This window comes from Durio zibethinus, chromosome 3, assembly GCF_047325235.1.
Source record: "Durio zibethinus cultivar Kanyao isolate XHJ-2024 chromosome 3, ASM4732523v1, whole genome shotgun sequence".
Taxonomy (NCBI): domain Eukaryota; kingdom Viridiplantae; phylum Streptophyta; class Magnoliopsida; order Malvales; family Malvaceae; genus Durio; species Durio zibethinus.
The window spans coordinates 5,470,166-5,492,304 of NC_143164.1; the positions used below are offsets into that span (position 1 = coordinate 5,470,166).

Below are 22,139 nucleotides of genomic sequence, written 5' to 3' on the forward strand. Positions count from 1 at the left end.
AGGACTTTGAGAAGGAAGTTTCATCCTCCTTTAGATTTCACAACGGCTCCAATAACATGTGAAAATGTTCAACATATACAATTCATGCACTACTTTATTTATTTTACTTACTGTTTGTAGTTGAACATGGTACTTGAGCCAATTTGTTTGTTTGGAATGAAAAAGGAGATTGATGTAGCATAATTCCATGATTTAAATTAGCAGTTGATGCTGGACAACTAGGCTACACTTTGTTTTTTTCTTGTCTCACCAACAATTTTATTTAACAAGTTAAGGCTTCACTCTAGTTCTTGGATTTAGCATTAATTTTACCTAAAATTTTATAAGTATCCTTTCATTTCTAAAAACAAATTTTTAGTTAATAGAAAAAATTATCACATTGATAATAAAATTTAAAATTTTGATAAAACAACATCTAAATATCATTTAAATTTGTCTACAGTTTTTTTAAGATAAAGAAAAAAATATTTATTTTGTCAAAGTTATTTACAAATGATAAAGATAAAAAAAACTGAAAAAAAAAAAGGTTCTATTCTCTTTTCTCCTTCCCATTTATCCATTTTGAAAAAAAAAAAAAAAACTCAAAAAAATTTCTTATATGATATTCAACTCACTCACTCTTCCATTTTTGAAATTGAAAAACACTAAAATAAAAGCATCATCTATTAAATACTAATCTCGCTTCTCCTTAAAAAAAAAAAAAAATGTTAGGGGAGAGGAGGGGGAGAAAAAGTAAAGAAGAAGAAAAAGAGATGATAAGAATCTAATTTACCTCTTTTCTTCTACCATTTGATTATCTATATTGATCAGTAAGATTTTTTATATTATTCCTTGATTTTTCTTGTGCAATAAGATTAAGAGACGATATGACCCTTCAGCATTAGAAAGAATTTCTCATTTGTATTTAATAAGGTTGTATTTATTTTTTTTTTTTTAGAGTTGTGCATTTTATTAGTTAAAGTAATATATTTTCTTCACAACATGCTTCCTGCTTCAATCTTGCTTTTCTTTTTCAGTTATTTATTTTATTTTTTCTTAAAATTTGATTTTATATTTTTCTTTTTTTAATCTTTGTTTTTGCTAATATATTTAAATATGACATCTAATATATTTAATTTTATTTTGTTATGATTTTTACAAGTCCAACCAAATATAGATTTTAAAGATAAAAAGATTAAGGTGCTTTACATCTTTTTCCCTGATTTTATGATACCCCTAATTATGTTAGATTTTATACTTATAAATTTTTTTATTCTAATTATTATGTTCAACTTTATACAAAAGTCTTATCTTTTTTATGTAAACTTTAAGGTTTTTTTCTTCTATTACACCTTTGGTTCTTCATGTTAATTGAGTTTCAAAAACATGTGTTTATCTTTTTAATTATAATTGTAAATGTTATGATGTATGGCCTATTTTGAGTATTTGTCTTCATATTTTTCAATATTGTGATTAATAGTTCTTTCATTTTACTTAAAAAATATTTAGAATAATAATTTAGGATTTAATTTTTTGCTTTTATTTATGTGACTACAACAATTGAATTTTCGTTCATATTGAGATTACTTACATTTGTTGGATGCATTGGAAGAAATAAGAAAGTTAAGTTTTTAGTACTTTTTTTCTTTAATTTTTTTTTTAATGTTTAATGAAATTCTTTTTATTGGCTTATTTGTGAAGAGTAATCTTGAGAAATTTTAAAATTTTTTGAAGGAATAACATTACTTAACATTTTATATCATTATTTTATTATATTTTTAGTATTTAAAATTATATTTATCATTTTACATCTATATTCATAACTATAAATAGGTTATTTGAAGCATTTCTTTTTCAGGTTTTGATAACTTTGCTTTGTTTTGAATGATTGATATTTGAGTTGTGATTATTAGGATTTGATTATTAAGATACTAAGTGATAGTTTTTTTTATAACTTTAATACTTAAAATAGAGAGTCTGACTATTTTGATTTTATGCATCATTTTTTCTACATGAATATGCTTATTTGATTTTGTTCATGTCATTTTTATGTATATTTACGTATATCTTATTGGTACATATATATGCATCTCTTCCTCTCTTTTTCTATATGTGTGTATATGTATGTATGTATAATAGTCTCTTTCTATTTACATGCTTATGTAAGGATATAGGGATGTAAGGGGTGTGGCTAAGCATCCATATTTGTACATATTATACATTTATAAATCTCATATGTTTTTTTTTTAGACTACTACATTTATTGGCAATTTGCTTTATTATGGCTTTATTCCTTAAATTTTGTTATTTTGGTCTTTTCTAATTTTTATTACCTGTTATTTGATTAATTGTAAAACATAAATAGAGTTGGATATCTTGCCTTTAAGCATTGAACTACTATAAGCAACAAACACCATGAAACAAAGATGATGGCTTGGGTATTATGAAGTAATTTAACTGTTTCAAATATAGGTTTTCAAACTCGTGCTTTTTAGAATTAATTATGTACAAGATTTGTAGTTTTTCTTATTTATTTATTGTACATTTTTTTTAAAAGGATATTCATATGAACTTTGAAAAATTTTGGAGTTATGAAAATTTGTTATTGGTCAAATGTTAGCATTCCAGGTTAGATCCAAAAATTTGATTCATTTATGTTTGGTTACATATTTTTTCCTTACAAATTTAAATTATAATTTATGAAATTCAATTTAATTGCTTATGTGTTTTGCATTTAAGCACTTTTATATCTTACCAATGCCATATATCATTAAAAGTATAAAATGATAACCTAACACGAATCGAGAACATATTACTATCTAACATACATATAAAATTGTTTACATGTTTTACTATAGACATTGATACGATACATTTGGTATGACTTCTCACTTTTTGACACCATTTCTTTTGGTACATTTGGTGGAATTTTTCATAGTTAACATCCCATTAGATAATTCAGATTTGGTTTTTTACTTACACAATTTAGATTTGGTTCATATTAGATTTGGTTACACCACAATTTATACGTCAGTTTTATTAATTATAATATCAATTTATGTCTTTTAAGTAAATTGATAATGGTTTTTATGATATATTTTTTAGGGGATGAAATATGCTAGTTTTATTAATTTTCAAAAGTTTGATGTTGTTGCATAAATTGTCCATACTCTTTAGGTGTTTTCATCATTAAGAGTGAAAGTGGTATTGGAGGAATCACCATGGAATGGGAATAATAGTGTGATGGTAACTCAAATTTTGTGCTTAATATTAATACCATACCTAGTTTTGTCATGCCAATAAAAGTGATATTTAGTTATTGCTTATACTTAAAAGTCTTTCTTGCTTACATGTTTAGTGTATTTGATGAAAAAAACCTATTTTCTCAATTATGAACTAGAACATTTGCTCTAAATTAACACAGTTAGAAACAAACTAAACAAGTAATTGACTTATTGGCACTTTTATTTTTTCTTGGCATAATTAGTCGCTTTTGTCTCACGATAAACTATATCTTTTGTCAATCAAAACTGCTATGCTAAGTTATTCTACTTTTAATAGTAGTACTATATAGTAGAAATTGAAAATATTTATTTTCATATATAACATCTAACATCTATATAAAACTCTCTATGAGTTCATGTTTAACTACATCTATTCAAAAAGGATATGGATGATTTTTTTTTATACTTTCTGAAGATATTTTCATTTTTCTCATTTTTTATTCATTGATTTTTATGACATTTTCATATTTTTCTCATTTTAAATATTTTGCTTCTCCTCGTCCACCATTTTGTTGGTGTTTCACATATCATCTTATTCCTATCATGGCATTCAATCTGTTGTTTAAAACATTTTCTAGTAAAAAATGGAAATGATTTTCTTCTCTATTGGAACTAACCAAAAAATCCCTAACCTTTTTCCTTTTATGATCTCTCTTGTTTTGAAAAAACTCATAACTTGAAATAAAAACCAACGATTTCATTTAAGCAAGCATTGCTTAGAGATATGAAAGCCAGGGAGAAGATGTTCAAGACGAAGTGCATTCAGTGCCACACTGTTAATATTGCTATTTTAGATTTGAATTGATTTAATTATTCTTTGATTTTAATTATTGATTAATTATTTTTATGTGGAGTTGTGAGCGAGATTTGAATTTTTAAATTTATGCTTTTATTAATTATTACATCTATCAATTTATTATTACATAATATTTGGATATTGGAAAAAATTAAACAGAGCTTGGTATCTTAATAATCATTTGTTTTTAGGATGTTTGATTCTTATGCTAGCTCTGTTTAAGGATGTTTTATTGGTATAAGCAATGTTTAGGCCTTATGGCTGCTATGTTTATTGAAATCCTTATCAAAGAAATTGTTGGCTACTATGAATCATACTTAGGTATCATATTATCTATTATTCATATGTTTTTTAAAACTTTTTTCTTATAATTTTCTCAAGTGGTGTATTTGTTTTTAAGTGTCCACAATTTCCAACTAGATTCTCTACATTTGTCATGATGTTTTATGCCGAATGTCTACATTGATCATACAAGGTTTGTTATTTGATCTTCATGAATTGAATATCAAGATAATTTTCTATATCAATCTTAATATTATTATATGTTTATTAAATCAAAGCATTGGATATTAAATCTTATAACATTTCCCTTTTTACATTATTCTATTAATCTAATTTTATGTCTAAATGTAAATTGTTTCCATGTCATTCTCTATGTGTACGTGTGTTGCTTACTTATTTTTATAGATGCAATTTATTGGTTAGAATCACTACCACTTTTTACTTAGATCCCTTTCTTCATGTTATTTTATTCTTTCAACTTTTGCCACAAAAACTACATCATTCTTCCATTAAAGATTTTGCAAAATGTGTTCACCATTTGTAGCATATGACCAAATTCATTAAAAATGTATTTTTAGTTTTATGATAGCTCATCATGAAGCAAAATGATTATATCGTCTCGGTGATGTCATGTAACAAGAAATAAGTGTTGAAGTTGATTTTGAAAGGCTTTTAGGTGGATTACATATCAAATATACCATGATAAAATTATCTAAATTGGACAAGAGAGATAAAGCAAACATTGTGAAACTCTTTTAACTATTCTATGGATACCATTTTAGAGGTAGATATTATAATCTATTTTTCTTTTTTTGTAAATTGATTTGCCATGCTCTATTATAAAAATGCATAGTTTGTCTGTCTATGTTTTTAGTTGTTTTTTAATCTCTTATGTATTTCTATTCATCCCACCATCTAACAAGTAGTAATTTCCTTTCGTAGAGTGGCAGTTCACGTGCAAAAATTTAAATACTTTCAAAACTTAAACTCACTTATAATACTTTATCACATACATTGATAAAGTAACATTGCTTTGTTTGTTTTTATAGAACATTCACCAACAAAATGCAAAAGTTATGCTTTTTCAATATTGATTTGTAAATTAACCTTTCCATGGATGTTGATATATTATTATTTACATGTTTCATTGATCTTATCTATTTGTTATTTTTTATTGTATAATGGTTTTATAATTTCTTTCGATACATTATTATTATTATTATTACTTAGTTTTTAAGGTTTATATATTTTTACTTATTTAATGATGAAATAGATATCAAATTCTTTTCATATATCTTTGACTTACCTATAAAACAATAGGTAAATTTTTTAAAAACTTTATCAAATTGTTTAGTTAATTTTTATAGATTATTAGGATAAATACTAAAGTTTTTCTTAGCTAACATTGCTTTGTCAAATGCAATACAAATAGTCTTTATGTTCTTCCTTTTTGTTTTTGTATTATATTTTGATAACGTTCCTGTTAAAAAAATTTTAAATTAATATTACTACGATTTTTATCGAACAAATCGACCCTAGACGAAATCTGGATAATTTCTAATATATATATCTTAGGGTATAATAAAAATAAAAAAATAAAAAATAAAAAATAATAATATTTTAATCGCCCAAATCTAATTCCAATTGATAGCGCTACTGTTACTTGAAACCTTTCATCTGTTTAATTTTAATGCGGTCGAAATCAATTTTTTTGCACAAAAAGTTTTTTTTTTTTTTTAAAATGTTCCAATCGCTAGGATATCATAAAAGCAAACGCAATTATAGAATCCTCCCCGCATTTTCTTCATTTCCAAATCCCGCTAATCACCGTCTCTTTTATATATTTTCTGTTTTCCCTTTCAAGGCTTAAAACAAACAAATAAGATCCCCTCCCAGAGAACTTCCCGTTTCTTTCCCCGCAAGAACTCTGTTAGGCGCGTGATCATCACGTTCTTTAACGGTCCCCTTCCCTTCAATCACTCTACACGTTTCTCCTCTCTTCCTATCCTCTTATCTGCCTTCAACTTCTCTCTCTCCATTGAAAGGGTTTTAGCTTTCCCCTTTCTCTCCATCTTAAACCCTACCTAGGGTTTTGACTGATACCAAATCCCCAAGTTCTTTTTTTTTTTTTCACTAATTTCACCACCCATAACATGCAATTTTCGAGCAATCTATAACAATGATTGAGAAAACAAAGAAACAGAAGAAGGGTTCAATCAGTGAGGAAGATATCTCTACTATTCTACAAAGGTCCCTCCTTTTTGTTTCATTTAAAAAAAAATCTTTTTTGCCCTTATTTTCATTAGTTATATCTTTACTTAGTTTTTTGCTTTAAAATGTTGGTTTGGGCAGGTATACGGCAACTACTATTTTGGCACTGTTGCAAGAAGTGGCACAGTTTCCTGGTGTGAAGCTGAATTGGAATGCTTTAGTCAAGAAGACTTCTACTGGAATTTCTAATGCTAGGGAGTACCAGATGTTATGGCGCCATTTGGCCTACCGCGACGCCTTGCTTGAGAAATTGGAAGATGGGGCTGAACCCTTGGTCAGTTTTTTGGTTTTTGTTTTTCTTTTAAACCTTTGGTAAATATGTTTCTATCTTTTGCAATTGCCAAGGGTTTAATTTAAAAGATTTGAAGTTGTTTACCTACTGCCTTATGTGATGTGTGTATGCTGAAATGAAAGAAAATACACCTTAGATTAATATACTATTTCAATATCATGTAAATCTTTACTGTATATTGGGATACTTTGGTTAATTGAGAGTGTATATGTTTCCAGATATTCTAACTTATAGCCTGCCAATGTGCTATGGTCTTGGTTTGGCTTTGGAATTTAGAATTATTAATCATATTTTGTCCTCTGATCAAAGGGCTAAAGTCATGGTTATTTAATTTTAAATAAGTCCTTTTGGTTGAAGGAGAAGTGTTCTTGGTAGTTGTTATGGCTCTAGTCTCATTTGTTTAACATTTTTATTTTACAGGATGATGACAGTGACTTAGAATATGAATTGGAACGTTGCCCTTCTGTTAGTAGTGAAACTTCAGCAGAAGCTGCAGCATGTGTGAAGGTAGGTAAAATAAATGTAATTTCCACAAAAAAGAAAAATAAAGGTTTTACATCTTTTACTGTCATTTGTGGTTGATGATGATCACTTAAATTCTTTAGGGTGGAAAAAGGTAATGCTACTATAGAAACTTTAAATGACAAGTGAAAAAGTTAACACCAAGTCCATTTATGTCCTGGCTGGTAGAATCTCTTACCAGTTACGTAATTAGGTTCTGGGTGTTCTAACGGTTGGAACATTAACAAGTTTGCAAATATCTAATTCGCCTAGGTCATATGGAGTGTTACTTGTAGAAAATAGTTTTAGGTCATATGGAGTGTTACTTGTAGAAAATTGTTTTTGGTCTAATCTGGTCAATTGCTAACTTGTAACCTCAATCAAACAGATAACTTAACCTCATAGAAATCAAACAGATAATGGTTTTGGCTGTCTGACAACCTGCTCTCTTCTTCAAGTTTCAAAACTGATTTATCTGTTTGCTCACTTTTTTCCAAGCTAGTTAGCTCAGATTGTTCTTCTTGTCAGGTACTGATTGCTTCTGGTTTACCTAGTGACTCGAGTCGCACAAACAGCTCAACAGTAGAGGCTTCATTAAGAATAAATGTACCTAATGTGCAGTCATTTAGAGTGTCTTCAGAGAACTCGCAGCACACTTGCTCAATGCAAGGGACGAACATAACTGTTCCAGTTTCTGTTCAGAAACAAATTCTGCCTGCAGTGACATCGGCTGAAACATTGGAAGGAAGTGGATCAGCTGGTGTAAACCAGTCTTCTCGAAGGAAAAGAAAACCTTGGTCGGAAGCAGAGGATATGGAACTTATTGCTGCTGTGCAGAAATGTGGTGTTGGGAATTGGGCAAACATCTTGCGAGGAGACTTCAAGGGAAATAGGACTGCTGCACAGCTGGCTCAGGTTGTTTTCTAAATATTACCCAAATTGACTTGTTTATTTTGTGTCTGTTTCCTTTAGTCTCATATCAATCCTGCTATTTATGCATAGGCGCAATGCACCAGTCTTTTTTTTTTTTTTTTGTGTAGGGTTTAAAGTTAGTAAATTCATTGAAGTAATAAAATTGTATAAACAAAGTCTAGTTTTGTATGTGTTGCTTGAGGAGATAGGAATTAATAGATTTCAAGTAAAACATCTAGTAGATGTGAAAGTTAGTTGATTTGTTGAAGTAATTCTGTCTTTCTATGTTAACTTGAATATGCTTAGTTGATGTGAAAGGTATCTTTTGGTTGATAGCAGTCACCAGCTGTATCTTGCCTGGGAGATCTAGTTGTTTGTATCATCTATATGCTACGGACTGATTATCTGATAGAGAAAACTTAGTTGTTCTCATTTTCTGTATTGTATGCCCTTTCTTCCTTCTTAAGTTTGGCATGATGCATTCGTACTTCCTTATCTTATACGTACATGCTTGTGCGCATGTTCTTTTTTCCCCCTTTTCTTTAAGTGAATGATATCATTACCATATGCTTTATTGGTTTATACGGAATTGAAAACATATTCTGAACGGTGGTAAAATTTGACAGCACTGGTTTTACTTTTGGTGTTTGTGTTTCTATATCACAAACAATCAGCTTCTTCTTTTGTTTCCCCTTTTGAGTCATCCAGCGCTGCTCTAGAATAACAATCCGTTGTCATCTAGTCCGGTCATGATGTCTGGGTCTTGCCCAGTTTTTCCCGGGTTCAAATCCCGGCAACGGAATCCTTTCAACGGTATATTAATTTTTTATTTTTATGATCAATTCTGTGAATCTTGATTGGATGACTATAAGTTGGATCATGCAAATGAAGGCTCCCTGCCGGAATGGTTGTTTCTCTGCTTTTTCTGCTGCTAATTGCAAGTTTGTTCTAATATTTGCAGAGGTGGACTATCATTAAGAAGCGACTTGTCAACTTAAATGTGGAAGGAAACTCAACTATTCCCCAACTTTCTGAGGCACAGTTGGCTACACGTAGTGCTTTGTCCCTAGCCCTTGATATGCCAGATAAAAACTTAACGGCAGCCTGTACAAATAACCCTGGTAATCTTCTCCGTCTAATGCTAATTTTAGTGCTTTGAAGTGTTTGATGTGGCAACACTCTTTTGAACAAGCTAGCAAAACTTATAAAGTGATGAAATTATGGGAACCTTCTTTTTCCTTCCAGCTTTTTTCTTTGAAAATGGAAAGTCCATTGTTCTCTTTCTAATTGACTAACTTCAGCTATTCGGCCAGGTTTGAAGCCCTCATCCAGTAATCCTGCACTTCCAACTACTAGTGGTGAGGCTTCTGTCCAAGCCCAAAATCAGTCTCAACAAGGTCCTATCACTTCTGTCTCAACCCATAATCAGCCTCAAAAAGGTCCAATTACTTCTGTCCCCGCCCAAAATCTGTCTCAGCAAGGTCCTGTTGCTTCAGTCCAAGTCCCAAATCAGTCTCAACAAGGTCCCATGACTACAAAAACCTCCCCTAGGGGACCATCAGCTTCTACTTTAAAATCTCGGGTAAGTTTGAAAAAGCCACCGGCAAAATCTTTTCCCTGTACAGGTTCAATCCTAGATGCCACTGCAGTTGCTGCTGGGGCCCGCATTGGTAGCCCAGAGGCTGCTGCATTTCTGCTTAAGGCTGCTCAGTCCAAAAATGCTATTCATATTATGGCTTCAGGTGGCTCTTCTGTTAAACCTCTCATGCCCGGTGGAACCTCTTCCCATTTGGAGGTTCATTCTAATGTGCAATATGTTAGTACTGGCCTAACAGCTGAACCAGTCTCCTCTCCTGTTGTTTCATCTTCTACCTTGTATCCTGGTTCAGTAAAATCAGCGACGTACAGAGTTGAGCATACTCCTGCTTCTTCCTCATTATTAAATGCTCCAACTCAGCAGTGTAATGCCGTTACGTCCGGTCCAACTGTTGAAGGTCCTCTGAAGGAAGAAATTGAGGCAGCACTAGAGATCAAGGGTTCTGTGTCAGACAGTTTGCCTAAAGAGCAGGTGCAAGAAAATGGAGCATGTGTGTCAAAAAATGAACCAGGTGAGGGAGTTAAAGAACACAAAGCAGCCGCATCAAATCCAAATGAGTTTAAGGATCTTGAGGCTGTTGCTGAACATCCTAATGGGACATTAATGGTTGAGAGTGATCAAGTAGATGTCACAGCAAACCTGGTTGAAGAGAGTCAAACTGGCAATGATAGTAAGATTGATTATTCATTGGTTAAAAAAAGTGACAATCAACCTGCAGCTGAAGAGAGTGGCAGGAACCAGAGCATGATTAAGTCACCTGCTGAAGCCTCTTTAAATGATGGAAGCACCAAGAATCTGGAGGTTTTGAGCAAAGCAGAAACTGGCCAAGCTAAATAGTGAGACATGAAATCTTGTTTTTAGTAATATATCTCTCTATTTTAAGAAAAATATATTGTAGATTTAGCTGGCAAAGAGTCCTGTGAAAAGAAAGAAATTAGATTCAACAGTGGTGTTATTCCTTTGATAGTTCTCGTGGAAGGGAAAAGAGAAAAGTAGCTTCGATTATACCTTTTCCTTGTAGCTTTAATTATAGGTTTTTTCATGACTATAATCTATATACTCTTCGAGTTTGGTGGATTCTGGTTAATTTTTTATGGTTAAATTGGGCTGGATCGGGTTCGATAGCATGTACATGATAATATAGAGTTAGTATTGAAGGCAATTGCCTAACTTTAGGAAGCAACAATTAGTTTAAGCTGCCGGATTCAATCTGAGTCTCTGCCACCATCTGGATTAACGGTTTAGGATTCAGCCATTTCTTGCCCGATTAATTCCAATCATGAAATATGAGGTCCTAGCTTTTATCTGGTTTTTCGCAAAAAGAAAGGCTTACATCCAAAGGGATTTGATTCTTTTGCCAGCCCAAACCTTAATTTGCATTGATCTCAAAGTCCATGAATAGAGAATGAAAGAATAAACAGACAAGGACAATAAGATAAAAGGGATAGAGGAATCCGAACCGGAATGAATAATCAAATTCTATCTGCAGAAGTATTTAACCTGCTAGAATTAAAGTGAAAAAGAAATGAGAAATCTTCCATGTTGTCTAAGAAAATTACAAAGGTAAATGCAAGTTGCAGAGTCCGTGAGGGCTCAATAGGTTCTGTTAGGTTGGATGCAATCATAAAATGCAGCTGTGGTGCGGTGGGAATCCCGGCGTCATGCTGCCAAAGGACCCTAAGTTGTAATTTATGATTCTTGATTCATCTTGCAAGAATCATACAGCTATTTTGATCTTTTCTGTCAAAAAGTACATGTTCTGAAAGTCATTTGCTGACGAACAAAAAGAGCATTTTGGAGTCAAACACAATTAACCTTTAACAAATTCATTCTAGGTTTATTTCCTTCAGCATGGCCAAGGGCAGCCATGTGGACTATTTTATTTTTGTCACTTTCGGCTCCTTGTCTTAATCATAACCGGGAACAGTAACAAAACCACTTGGTCATCCGCTACTACGCTCGTTTATTCTTTATGGACAAGGAGAAACTACGGCAACCTTTACAATGACAAGTTCTCTTACTGTGTTTCAATAGTGATAAAAATTAGCAGAGAATGGCCGACCCCAGTATGATTTACAGTAATAAGACAAATGCATAAATCTGCTTCAGTTTTTAAGTATGTACAACCATGTTTACACCAAAGAACTGAATACACACACACAACTTTCCCCATTTGTCTTGTAGCTACAGGTCCCAAGAAATCTCTCTCTCTCTCTCTCTCACACACACACACACAAATGAACATCAATCTGCTTATCTGGACAGCATACATGGAAGAAATACGGTCAGCTTCTTCCTCTCCAGGTCTCAAAGGAAACAGCAGAAAAGGACATGTCTAGTCCAACATGGTTGTTTGTCCCTTAAGCTATTTCCGCTGCTCATCAGTTGATACTAGCTCAGATTCTCTTCCATTAGCAACAATAAAGCAGGCTATCCACATTCATTTGCTCATCTTTTTAAAAATTTTAAATTATCTACAGTATCTTTATACAAATATTTATAGCACAGACCTTGTTCTTCCTGCAGATGGAGCAACAGAATTCAGATTTCATAAGCAATCTTCAACAGTCCAGGATATCAGCTAGTTCGCAGGGAAGAGAGCCACTGTTCCACATACTTTTTGCTTTCTGCACATAGAACACAAAGAAAAAGACAGACACTACATATGCTTCAGCAAATTCTACAAAGCTTACAGAACGTTTTCAGAAATAACAGTTCCCAGCCTCACTTTTCTGCCACTTAATCCAAAAGCAGCAGTTCATACAACACAAGACACCCAGTAAATGAGCGGAAAACAAACTTTCAAGTATAAAGAGGACAGTAGGAACTGCATGATTGTGGTTAAGAAGCAAGGCATAAATGACAGTGATTGGAAACCTATAAGAAAGCACATGGCTCAGCAATGATTGCCTCAAAGAAATCTAGTAAAAGATAACAATGCATGAGTTAATAGGAATTCAATAGACTTCAGTATGACCTAAATATAACCTAAATATACAAGAGAGATGCAACCAATGTGAGAATCAGTTTAGAAGGGCTGAACAAAGAGCAGTTAGTCAGTAAAAGTAACAAACTAAGGACAATGGCTGAACAGCAGCTCCCAAGTTGGAACTACCAACCATTTCAGCCTTATCTACCAAAGTGGAATGACCTTTACGCAGAGAACCCTAAAGCTCAAGGTCCTGAATTCTCCAATCATAAATGAAAAAGGTACTTCAAATGTTTATTTGAGATTTTAATCATCACACAGATCTTGCTAAGCTTACATAGCATAAAACTTTGAAAACACTCTTTAATGGAGGATCTCCCAAATGATTTTATAGGTCACTCTTTCAAATTAAGTGCACTCAGATACCATACAGCACGGTATGCACGACATAGGAAGTTATGAGAGCAACAAGCCAATCAAAGAAAGAGTAAGTAAAAGAAGAGCTAGACAGAATAAATTAAAATTTCACAAAAGTTTATTTAAAGGTAAGAGGACTCATCCTCATGAAAATTTGAATGAAACTTTTCAAAGTTCGATGTGGTATAAATCTTACAACTAACTAAAATCACTTATCTCCTTGTTTTCAAATCACTATTACAGCATCAAAGTCATCAAAAAAGCTATATAACATGTTAAATGTCGAAAGCCTAGAGATTTGCTAGTCTGCCCCTACTTTTCCTGATGCAATCTTGAACATTTTGTCAACCCCTTGAACAATTCAAGCAATTCATCAATATCAGCGGACAAGTTCAAAAACAAAAAAAAAAGTTTCATCTGGGTTCATAGCGTTGAACACGCTTTAAGTTCACAACACCAGAAGCTAAAATAGTGTTAGCTGTCAATGACCTGCCAAGTGCCGTGCTGCATCCTATCCTTTTCCATATTCATAAATAATATACTGTTTTATTTTATTTGATAAATTATATAGCTAAATAACATTTCAAAGGCTCGTTAATGAGAAATACCCCTATATAGAGTTTCCATAATTCATCTCCAGTCTGTTTGCTATGAATATGATATCACAGACTTCAAATCTAAACCTAACATTGAAAATAGTTATTGACTTGCTAAGCAACAAGTAACAAAAAAATTGAAAATAAATAAATAAATATTCTTAATATTAAATATGGGTAAGAAAAAGGTTCTTACCTGTAGAATAATTGTTAGGAATGTTCACAATGGCACCCAGAACGTTGTTCTTTGAATCCTCAACCACATCATCCTGACTGTGCCCATAACATGGAACCAGCACAGCAAAACTTTTGTCTGAATCATCATCACTCTGGAATCCAGGTCCATGAGGCTCTAACCATCCAATGGAGTAATCAGAACAATCAGACTCAGACCCTGAAACACACCCTCCATCAGATGGCACAAGAACTACATCATATTCCCTATCAATCTTTCTTTCTTCCCTGCTATGCCATTTCCTCTTAGCTCTTCTTGATGAAGAAGCCATATTAGCCCTCTTAACCAGTGGAAACTTCAGATTATCCGACTCCCATAGACCTGAATCCGGCGAAGAACTTAAAGAAGCTCCATTAGCAATTCTAGGCTCTTGATGTTTCCCACTCCATAACCACCATGAAAGATAAGTAAAGGCCACAGCCATATATACTATCAACCACAGCAAGCTAGTTTTGGCACCAAAAAATTTGTAATGTGAAACACAAATACAGATAATATCCAACCCCCAGCAAACTCCAAATCAGCAGATAGGCAATTTGATCAGCACTTTCTGCATTTAAGACAAATCACATACTAAACAAACTGCATTCAACCCAAAATTCACTGAAGCAATTAGATGCAGCAGAAACAACCCATTAAGTTAAACTTTTTCAACCTCACATTTCCTTGGCTTCATCTCACAATATCCATTTTTGTGCTAAAAAAATAAAAGTTTTTGTTAATCTTTTCTAGCAACAAAAAATACAGTCTTTGAAAACATTTACTGTCAATATAATAAATTTATACATAACCCTGTGATACCAGCCCCATCAAATCAAACAAAATATCCAAAAATAGAGGAAAAAAAAAAAAAGAGGCCCCTTTTTCAGCTAAAAATAGATTTCTCAAATTTGACTTTAAAAAAAACCATAAAACTGAAAAATCTTATTCATTTTTTCAATTTTCATTTACATTTTCTCAATCAATTACAAACTGAATTCAAAGGGACCTCGAAAAAGGGAGCTTTGAAGTTAAAGCTTCCTTTTTGATGGATTAAAAACAAAGGAGAGAAAAAACCCAAAATTCGTTTCTTGTGTTTCAACATTCGAATATAAAGAAGATTCAATGGAAACTTAAGAAGAACAAAAATCAATAAAACAAGTACCTTGAAAAGACCCTAAGGAAAAAGAAAAACCACCCAGATTTTCAGATATTCTGCAGAAGAATCAGAAAAAACGGTGATGGAATCGAAATCCCACAATTTTTTTTCTCTCTCCTTTCACTTCCAAGAATCAGCTTTGTGTTGAAAGAGAGAAAATCCCACAGAGAAAAAGAGTTCTTTTTTGGTTTATATTGCTGAGTACTTTATGGAGTCGGCCAATTATATTTTAACAGCGGGTGAAAAGTAATTACAATTATTTACTGGGTTTTATTATCTGTAGTCGAGAGGAGGGGAAGCTTTTGACAGTTTGGTAATATAAGGGTATTTTTGGGAATTAAGATTTGTAAATTTGAGTTTTTGGTGGTTAAAAGCGAACATGAGAGGTGGGATTCGTTTGTTTGAAATGAGATAGGATGTAGAGGATTGGCGACATTTGGGGCTGAATTTGATTGCCCGGTCAGATATGAGGTGCCGTATAAAGTGACCTGGCGATGGTTTGACCATACAGGAAATTTTGACCCACGTCCACTTCCTGGGAAATTCTGACCTCGTGCCCCTATTATGGCTTCTGTTTTTTAATATTTTTATGGCTCAAATTTCAATTTAAAAAAAAAATTGTTTTAATTATTGAATTATACGATTAAGTAAGTTTGTTTTACTTTTTATACATTAATTTTTTAATATAATTAATGACTGAGGATCCTTTATTCCTTTTTTCCCTCATCCATGGAAACCTAAAGTAAAGGAAATTTTCATAAAACATGTTTGGTAGGCTTCTTCCACCAAAACAGGAATTGGTCTGCAATTTTTTTAATCTATTTTTTCCTCAAAACCTGTCAAAAGTATAAAAAAAAAAAATCAAATATATTTCTGTCGGATTTCTTGTTTCAATCATTCATGAGAGTGACGACATATCCAGTCACATCAACGAATCAACCATCCACATGGAACATCGTTTTATATGACAAAAACCATGTGATTTTTTTTCTTTACCGTTGATTTTTCGGCATCAACTTTGTCGTATTTGTAGTATGTAAATCTTGGCCTTGCATGTAGTAAGATTGAGAAATGTGGGGCTGTGGAAAATAAATGGGAAACTATGGGACCCATCCAACACCCAAATCCACCATAATTTAACACACAATTATTCTTTTTTCTTTTTGTCACGTGCAGGCTCGAAGGTTTGGCTGGGATTGTTTGTAGTTGAAACCAATCAAGAGTAGACACTTGTAAGACATGTCGGTTGGTTATTTAGAGGAAACCTCTGGCTTGGGAAAAATCTAAACTTGATAGCTTGATAGCTTAAGCTTGTTCTTTATCCCAAATTATGGAATCAATTTGCAGAAGAGCAAGAGACGTCCAGGAATTGGTGGTCAAAACTCTCTCTAACTCAAGTGTTTTGAATTTCAAAAATAAAAAAAAGTGGTTATTCAGATTTCAACTTTATTTATGAAAATTAAAAAAAAAAGGGCTTGATACGATTGCAATCTTTGATGAGTTTTGCTTTTTTTTTTTGCTTGATTTGATGATTGTTTCCTGCATCTTCCATTACAGAAAATTTGCATAGAATTCTTGTTCACTTGTTTACGTGTACATATAATTGAAGAAACTATATTCATTTAAAATGAATATGATAATTTAAAATATAAAAATAATATAATTTAAAATTTAAATCATAACTATACTAATGAATTTAACAATAAAAAAAATATATTCATATTTTTATATCCAACATAAATTATAACATAATTTTTATATAAAATACGAATACATAAATTTTAATATTTTATACAATATAAATTCATTAATCATCAAATCTAATTGAAAGTACTTAGAGTAGGGGAAAATATCAATAATGAAAAATTATATGAAGCAAAAAAAATAATGAAAAACTTATGGAGAATAGGAATAGAAGAAATTGTATACGAATTACAATCCCTTTTTTTTTTCTTCTCTGTAATAATTTTTAGGAATGTCTCAAAATTCCATATGAAGGATCACTAAAAAGGACAAAGCAATAACTTTCCCAGGCGATTTAATTGTTTCCTGACTAGAATACTTGGAGCAGGAACACATGCTTCTGCCGATATCGAGGGTAGTTGAAAAATTATACGGGCTATCCTGAATTTTTGTTTGTTCTTCTAGGAAATTTTGTATTTTCCAGCAGAGAAAGAGGCTGAATAGCTGCTTTTTGCCCTTTCTTTCTAGGGCCAGGTTTTCCAGTAATTGTGTTCTGTAAGAATTCAACTTTCTGTTAGAGGAAAAATTGTTATTACCCAAATCACAAGGCTCCAGCCAATTGCAACACAAACATGGACAACTAAACCCTTTTTTCTTTTGATGGAAGTGTGTGGGTGTGGTTAACTCTAGGCAAAGCATATTAGACCGAGCATGAGTGGCAAAGAACCAAAAAGAAAGTTTCATTTTTCCAGGTTACTTAACCAAAAGAGCATATTATGCCAAGTATCAGTGGAAAGAATAAATAAGATAATGTGGTCATGAAGCACACACTCAAATGCATAAAAAGGAGGCCAGGGGGAAAGTGTGGCAGGGAAGCATACCATTGTGTTCCCAATCTCACGTAATGGCTGCTTTCTAGGTCCCCAGTCTTCGTTCATCTCAAAAAGGTTTTCAACAACTTTATTTTGAAGCAGAATTGCATCTTGAATTGTGCCCTTCTCTTCTTCAATGTTACCTGGCATGATGTCTTGTACCATCTTTGGTTGTGGCATGTCATCTAATTTGAATGGAACTTTCTCTCTGTTTGTGCACTTGGCCATTGCACAGCCACAAGACATGCCACAGTTGCTACCTGTAGCTCGACATTCACATTTCAGGGTCTTACACAAAGACTTTTTAGAACAGGAGCAGCAGACTCCTGAAGGTCGTTCTATCATTGCAATAATTCCTTCAGAATGTTCCGATTCAAATGTATCCATGTCTGATGCATGAATATTACTCCCAACGGAAACAGAAGTTCGGACTGAGTCGACCTGATCAACAGAAGTCATAACTGAAGAAATTAGATGTCATATCTTTAGGCTTCTAATTTCCTTTTTAATATTGACCTACAAATATTTAAATATTATTTTATTTTTTCCTACTTCCACATCCAATGAAATTTTAAGTTAAATATGAATCCATATCACAAATAAATTTTCAAAATTAAAAGCCTTATGCTTCAGGAAAGTGCACTAACTTGTGACCTCTCTGCTTGAATGAGTTGTGCCTTTGACATATTCATTTGGCTAACCATACAACTCAGTTTAGCAACTTCTTCTCTTAGATCAATTAACTCTGAATCATTTATGGCAGCTTCTTTATCCTGTGATCTGCAACTTAAAGAGCAGGAAAGAACAGATTTAATGAGCATTGTAGCAGTGGTAACAACCTATGGGGGGCGAGAAAGTTAGAGCTGAATCCCACCTAGATTTTTCCTCCCTTAGTATCTCCACTTCTAGCTTGAGTTTCTTTATCTCATCAACCATCCTAGAAAATAATGTACCGCTTAAATCAATTTTAGGTATAAGCAATTCATGCTAGCAAGCAATGAAAACTAACACACTCCCTAATCCCATAGACTTGGAAAGGAATTAGACCTCTAGAAATTAAAAATAATGTATCAAAGAAATAGACGGATTTAACTAGTTTTATGCTAAACAACAAAAACACAAAGATATCAAAATAATATATAGCAAGGGAAAAATAAAAGCTAATTCAAACTAAGGACTATAAGGGAATTATCGTTAAATTAACTAGTGGAACTCACTTTTCAATTCGATGTTCATATTTAGCACATACTTCATCAAGCTTCATTTTGACTTCAAAATCCTGCTCAATACCCTGCATCAGTGTCATTTCAGGAGCGCAATCATTAAAATCATCAAACAACTGCCCCTGCCCTCCCAGCCCCATGGACACACATTAATAAAGAAGAAAGCAAGGGAAAAAGTGAAAAGAAAAAGGAAAAAAACCGATATCAACTTCCACATGGTATAAACTTGTGGGAAAACTGCCTCCATTATTCAATTTAAAAATAAAACACATATGCATGTATCATGATGATCCGTTTACCCTTGCAGTACATGTACAAATCTCTTTTAAATTCCAATTACAATTAAAGTACATTCAATATTAAAAAGAATTTATTGATTGGGGAGGGATTAACTTGCACAAAAAAGTTTTACACTTTTTTCTAACCATTAATTTTAATAGATCCAAAGGATGAGATTAAACAAATTTTCCTCTTTTCCACTTGTCTATCTTATCCCTTATATCTATTGAAATCAATGGTTAAACAAGGTGAAAAACCTTTTAATTTGACACTAGTGTAAGTTGATCCCTCCCTTATCTATTTATTCCTAGATCAGTAACACATACCTTAGTTCCAAATTTGCTGCCATTTCTAGCACCTGTTTAAGCAAAAGAAAAGTCAATAAATCATAGTCAAATAAAAAAAATTCATGAGGACTACTTATTTGCTAACCAGCTATTTTGCCACATGAAGCCTTTTTGGATTCTATTAGATCTTTCAGACGTTTTGCTGCCACAAAAGCTTCTTCTGTTTTTCGCTGCAAAACCTGAGATAAAGGCATAAAAGATAGAAAAAATTATCTTCACAACTTATTTACTAAATTGAAGTTGACAGAAAAACGAAATATGATATCTTAAAAATAGACTGACATACATGCTTTTGCCTCTGGTTGAGAGTTGAGAGCACATGCTTCTCATAGTTGTTCCTTCTTTGCTCTTTCTTAAGCTGTAAAAGAGAAAAAGGATTATAAAGTGCCTCCACCACCAGAAATTGCTATCTCATGGTGTATCCTCTTGAAATTACAACTAGGGGAAGAACAACATAAATTTTAACTGATGATGGAAAAGAGTGATTATGTGAGCAATCATAGGCAGTTCCAAGACAGTGCCCCATGCTTAATATTCAACTTATATACAAAACAACATAATTTACCTGCATAGGCACATTAAAAATTTTTGTTTTCCTTTTATTATATGCCTCTTGTGGATCATGTTCATAATGTTACATCGTTAAGCATCTCAGACTTTCAAGAGCTAATAAAAAAAATCTATTCAGTGTTCAGATTAGTGAAAGAGAATTAAATGTAAATCAGGATAGAAAAGCCTAATTAAGTAGTGCCAACATACTAAAAATGTAAATCACAAAACTCAAATACCACAAGGGCACCCATAATTAGATATCTATGATAAGGCAGAATATTAGAAAGATCCAGCACTGTCATAATTAATAAAAGAAGAGAACAAAATTTAAGACCTGAACATATAATTATTCAATTTCCTAGGATTCACAATGACAAACGTGAGCAGCATTTAAGCATAGATATTATGCTATAAACAAATGTACCTGAAGAATTTCTTTTTCGAGTGAAGTCTTACATAACCTAAACTGCATTGACTCGAGCTTCATCTTGCATTGGAGCTGAACCTAAACAAAGAAAACTTCCATCAATAATAAAAGCAACAAAATGAATATCATAATTGTACATAAATGTTCATCTAAAGCAAAAACTCACCTTTTGAACCTTTAATCTCTGAATCTCATCTTGAAACTGTTCTGACATTTTATCAGATCCAGGCTTTTTTGCTGAGAGTTGAGACTGTATGCCTAGTTTCTTCAACTCCACAACCTGAGAATGCTTAATATAGCTTACTTTTGAACCATAATACCATCTAACATTTAAAAATGATGTGAATCAAATACCTTTCCTGCACAGGTCTTTGAATTTAGAGGATAAACTTGATTCAGTTTTTGAACACCAACACGGGAATTGGGTGTAACATCATCCATTTTGCTCCTTAGTTCCTCAATCTCCCTCTGCCACTCCACAAGAGAGATAATAATACCTCATATTTAGTTGCTGAGAAGCAAATTCAAAAGGGGTACTAAAAAAATGAGCTAATCTTGTTTTTCTGAAGTTTTCACCAGAAGTATGTCAAAAGTTGAAGACTTTAACTGAATCCTATATTTGGTGCATAGTCTCATTAATATTTTATTTGCTTCAGAACACATTATAAATGGATAATTGAAGGGATTCAAGCAGAATTCAATCACTCACTTTCTTGCATTTCCTCAGAAATCAAATAGAATCTCAGTCATTTAGCACAATATGATGAGAATAGAAAATTTTTCAACCTAACTGGATTCCCAAACTCAATGCCAAATAATTTTACCCAAATTTCTCAGCAACCAAACAGATTCCACTAGATCAGTAAAAATTTAAAGAGAACAACAGCTTTGTTTATTCAAAACTATTAGTATAACCAAATCCACCTGCAACTAAATCTATTACATTCCTGCATTTTCTCAACAACCAAAAAGACTCACTAAAACATCGAGATTGACCTTATAAACAAAAAAAGAAAATCAGAAAATCGAAGCATGGAATCACCTTAAGAGCTTCGTTTTCTAGCTCTAAATCATGGATTCTTTTGTCATGGTTTTCTTTATCGCCGGATATGATCGACGGCGAAGAAGAAGAATCAGAGCCGCTCTTTTGCTTTGAGCGACGAGTTGGCTTCTTCATTTTTCTGCAAAGTGAAAATCGAACAAAAGATGATTCAGTAGAAAATGATCGAAAATAAAGATTCTAGTCAAATAAATCGGTTGATCAAATTAATTTCCAAAGAAGGAAAGAACGAAATGCCCTAACACCATACCAGAGCTCTCTTTTGTCTCTCTCAACCCCGCTGCAGCTTAGCGTTTGAAGAAGGGAGCGCAATTCTTCCTCTTATGAAAATTTGAATTTCGTCCTTGGGAAATGTCTCGCTTAATTTTGTATTTATTACCTTCTAATGCCACGTCAGTATTTTTAACCGCACTTTAAATTTAAATCGGAATTTTCTCTATTTTTATTCTAACAGAGTTTTTCAGAAG

At 32.5% G+C, this 22,139-nt stretch overlaps 3 protein-coding genes across 9 annotated transcripts; 1 reads left to right on the top strand and 2 right to left on the bottom strand.

Moving 5' to 3' along the window:
* Positions 1-6,061: 6,061 nt before the first annotated feature.
* On the top strand, positions 6,062-11,016 carry LOC111285328 (uncharacterized). Of its 3 annotated transcripts, none has more exons than XM_022874763.2 (6): positions 6,062-6,591; positions 6,694-6,886; positions 7,325-7,411; positions 7,934-8,320; positions 9,279-9,438; positions 9,631-11,016. In XM_022874763.2, the coding sequence occupies exons 1-6, from the start codon at positions 6,521-6,523 to the stop codon at positions 10,749-10,751; spliced, it is 2,019 nt and encodes a 672-aa protein (XP_022730498.2). In that variant the 5' UTR covers positions 6,062-6,520; the 3' UTR covers positions 10,752-11,016. The 3 variants fall into 3 exon arrangements, with proteins under 3 accessions (XP_022730498.2, XP_089614369.1, XP_089614368.1); XM_089758242.1 differs by having other exon boundaries at positions 6,090-6,591; positions 9,619-11,016; XM_089758243.1 differs by lacking the exon at positions 7,325-7,411 and having other exon boundaries at positions 6,089-6,591; positions 9,619-11,016.
* A 970-nt stretch (positions 11,017-11,986) lies between these two features.
* LOC111285455 (uncharacterized) lies at positions 11,987-15,414 on the bottom strand. 5 transcript variants are annotated; one of them, XR_016340861.1, is made up of 4 exons: positions 15,236-15,414; positions 14,053-14,641; positions 12,425-12,573; positions 11,987-12,288 (listed from the first exon to the last, which is right to left on the bottom strand). XR_016340861.1 is itself a non-coding variant. In XM_089758244.1 (3 exons), exons 2-3 carry the CDS (start codon positions 14,513-14,515, stop codon positions 12,476-12,478), a joined length of 561 nt encoding a protein of 186 aa, XP_089614370.1. In that variant the 5' UTR covers positions 14,516-14,641; positions 15,236-15,411; the 3' UTR covers positions 11,987-12,475. The 5 variants fall into 5 exon arrangements, 3 of the variants coding, with proteins under 3 accessions (XP_089614370.1, XP_089614371.1, XP_022730763.2); XR_016340862.1 differs by having other exon boundaries at positions 12,425-12,541; positions 15,236-15,406; XM_089758244.1 differs by having other exon boundaries at positions 11,987-12,573; positions 15,236-15,411.
* A 1,542-nt stretch (positions 15,415-16,956) lies between these two features.
* LOC111301384 (kinesin-like protein KIN-4C) lies at positions 16,957-22,054 on the bottom strand. Its single transcript, XM_022897009.2, has 13 exons — positions 21,923-22,054; positions 21,655-21,793; positions 20,967-21,080; positions 20,779-20,892; positions 20,610-20,690; positions 19,920-19,991; positions 19,719-19,812; positions 19,613-19,644; positions 19,002-19,075; positions 18,659-18,721; positions 18,432-18,564; positions 17,794-18,225; positions 16,957-17,465 (listed from the first exon to the last, which is right to left on the bottom strand). The coding sequence occupies exons 2-13, from the start codon at positions 21,787-21,789 to the stop codon at positions 17,349-17,351; spliced, it is 1,461 nt and encodes a 486-aa protein (XP_022752744.2). The 5' UTR covers positions 21,790-21,793; positions 21,923-22,054; the 3' UTR covers positions 16,957-17,348.
* Positions 22,055-22,139: the final 85 nt, after the last annotated feature.

Excerpts from the sequence above, each read along its gene's own strand:
- LOC111301384 (XM_022897009.2), bottom strand. The coding sequence starts at position 21,789 with ATGAAGAAGCCAACTCGTCGCTCAAAGCAAAAGAGCGGCTCTGATTCT. Across the intron at positions 20,893-20,966 it reads CAAAGACCTGTGCAGGAAAG|GTTGTGGAGTTGAAGAAACT; the intron begins GTATTTGATTCA and ends AAGCATTCTCAG. Across the intron at positions 17,466-17,793 it reads GTGAGATTGGGAACACAATG|AACACAATTACTGGAAAACC; the intron begins GTATGCTTCCCT and ends GAATTCTTACAG.
- LOC111285328 (XM_089758242.1), top strand. The coding sequence starts at position 6,521 with ATGATTGAGAAAACAAAGAAACAGAAGAAGGGTTCAATCAGTGAGGAA. Across the intron at positions 7,412-7,933 it reads AAGCTGCAGCATGTGTGAAG|GTACTGATTGCTTCTGGTTT; the intron begins GTAGGTAAAATA and ends TCTTCTTGTCAG. Across the intron at positions 8,321-9,278 it reads CTGCTGCACAGCTGGCTCAG|AGGTGGACTATCATTAAGAA; the intron begins GTTGTTTTCTAA and ends TAATATTTGCAG.
- LOC111285455 (XM_089758244.1), bottom strand. The coding sequence starts at position 14,515 with ATGGCTGTGGCCTTTACTTATCTTTCATGGTGGTTATGGAGTGGGAAA. Across the intron at positions 12,574-14,052 it reads TCCTAACAATTATTCTACAG|TGTCTGTCTTTTTCTTTGTG; the intron begins GTAAGAACCTTT and ends AAGCATATGTAG.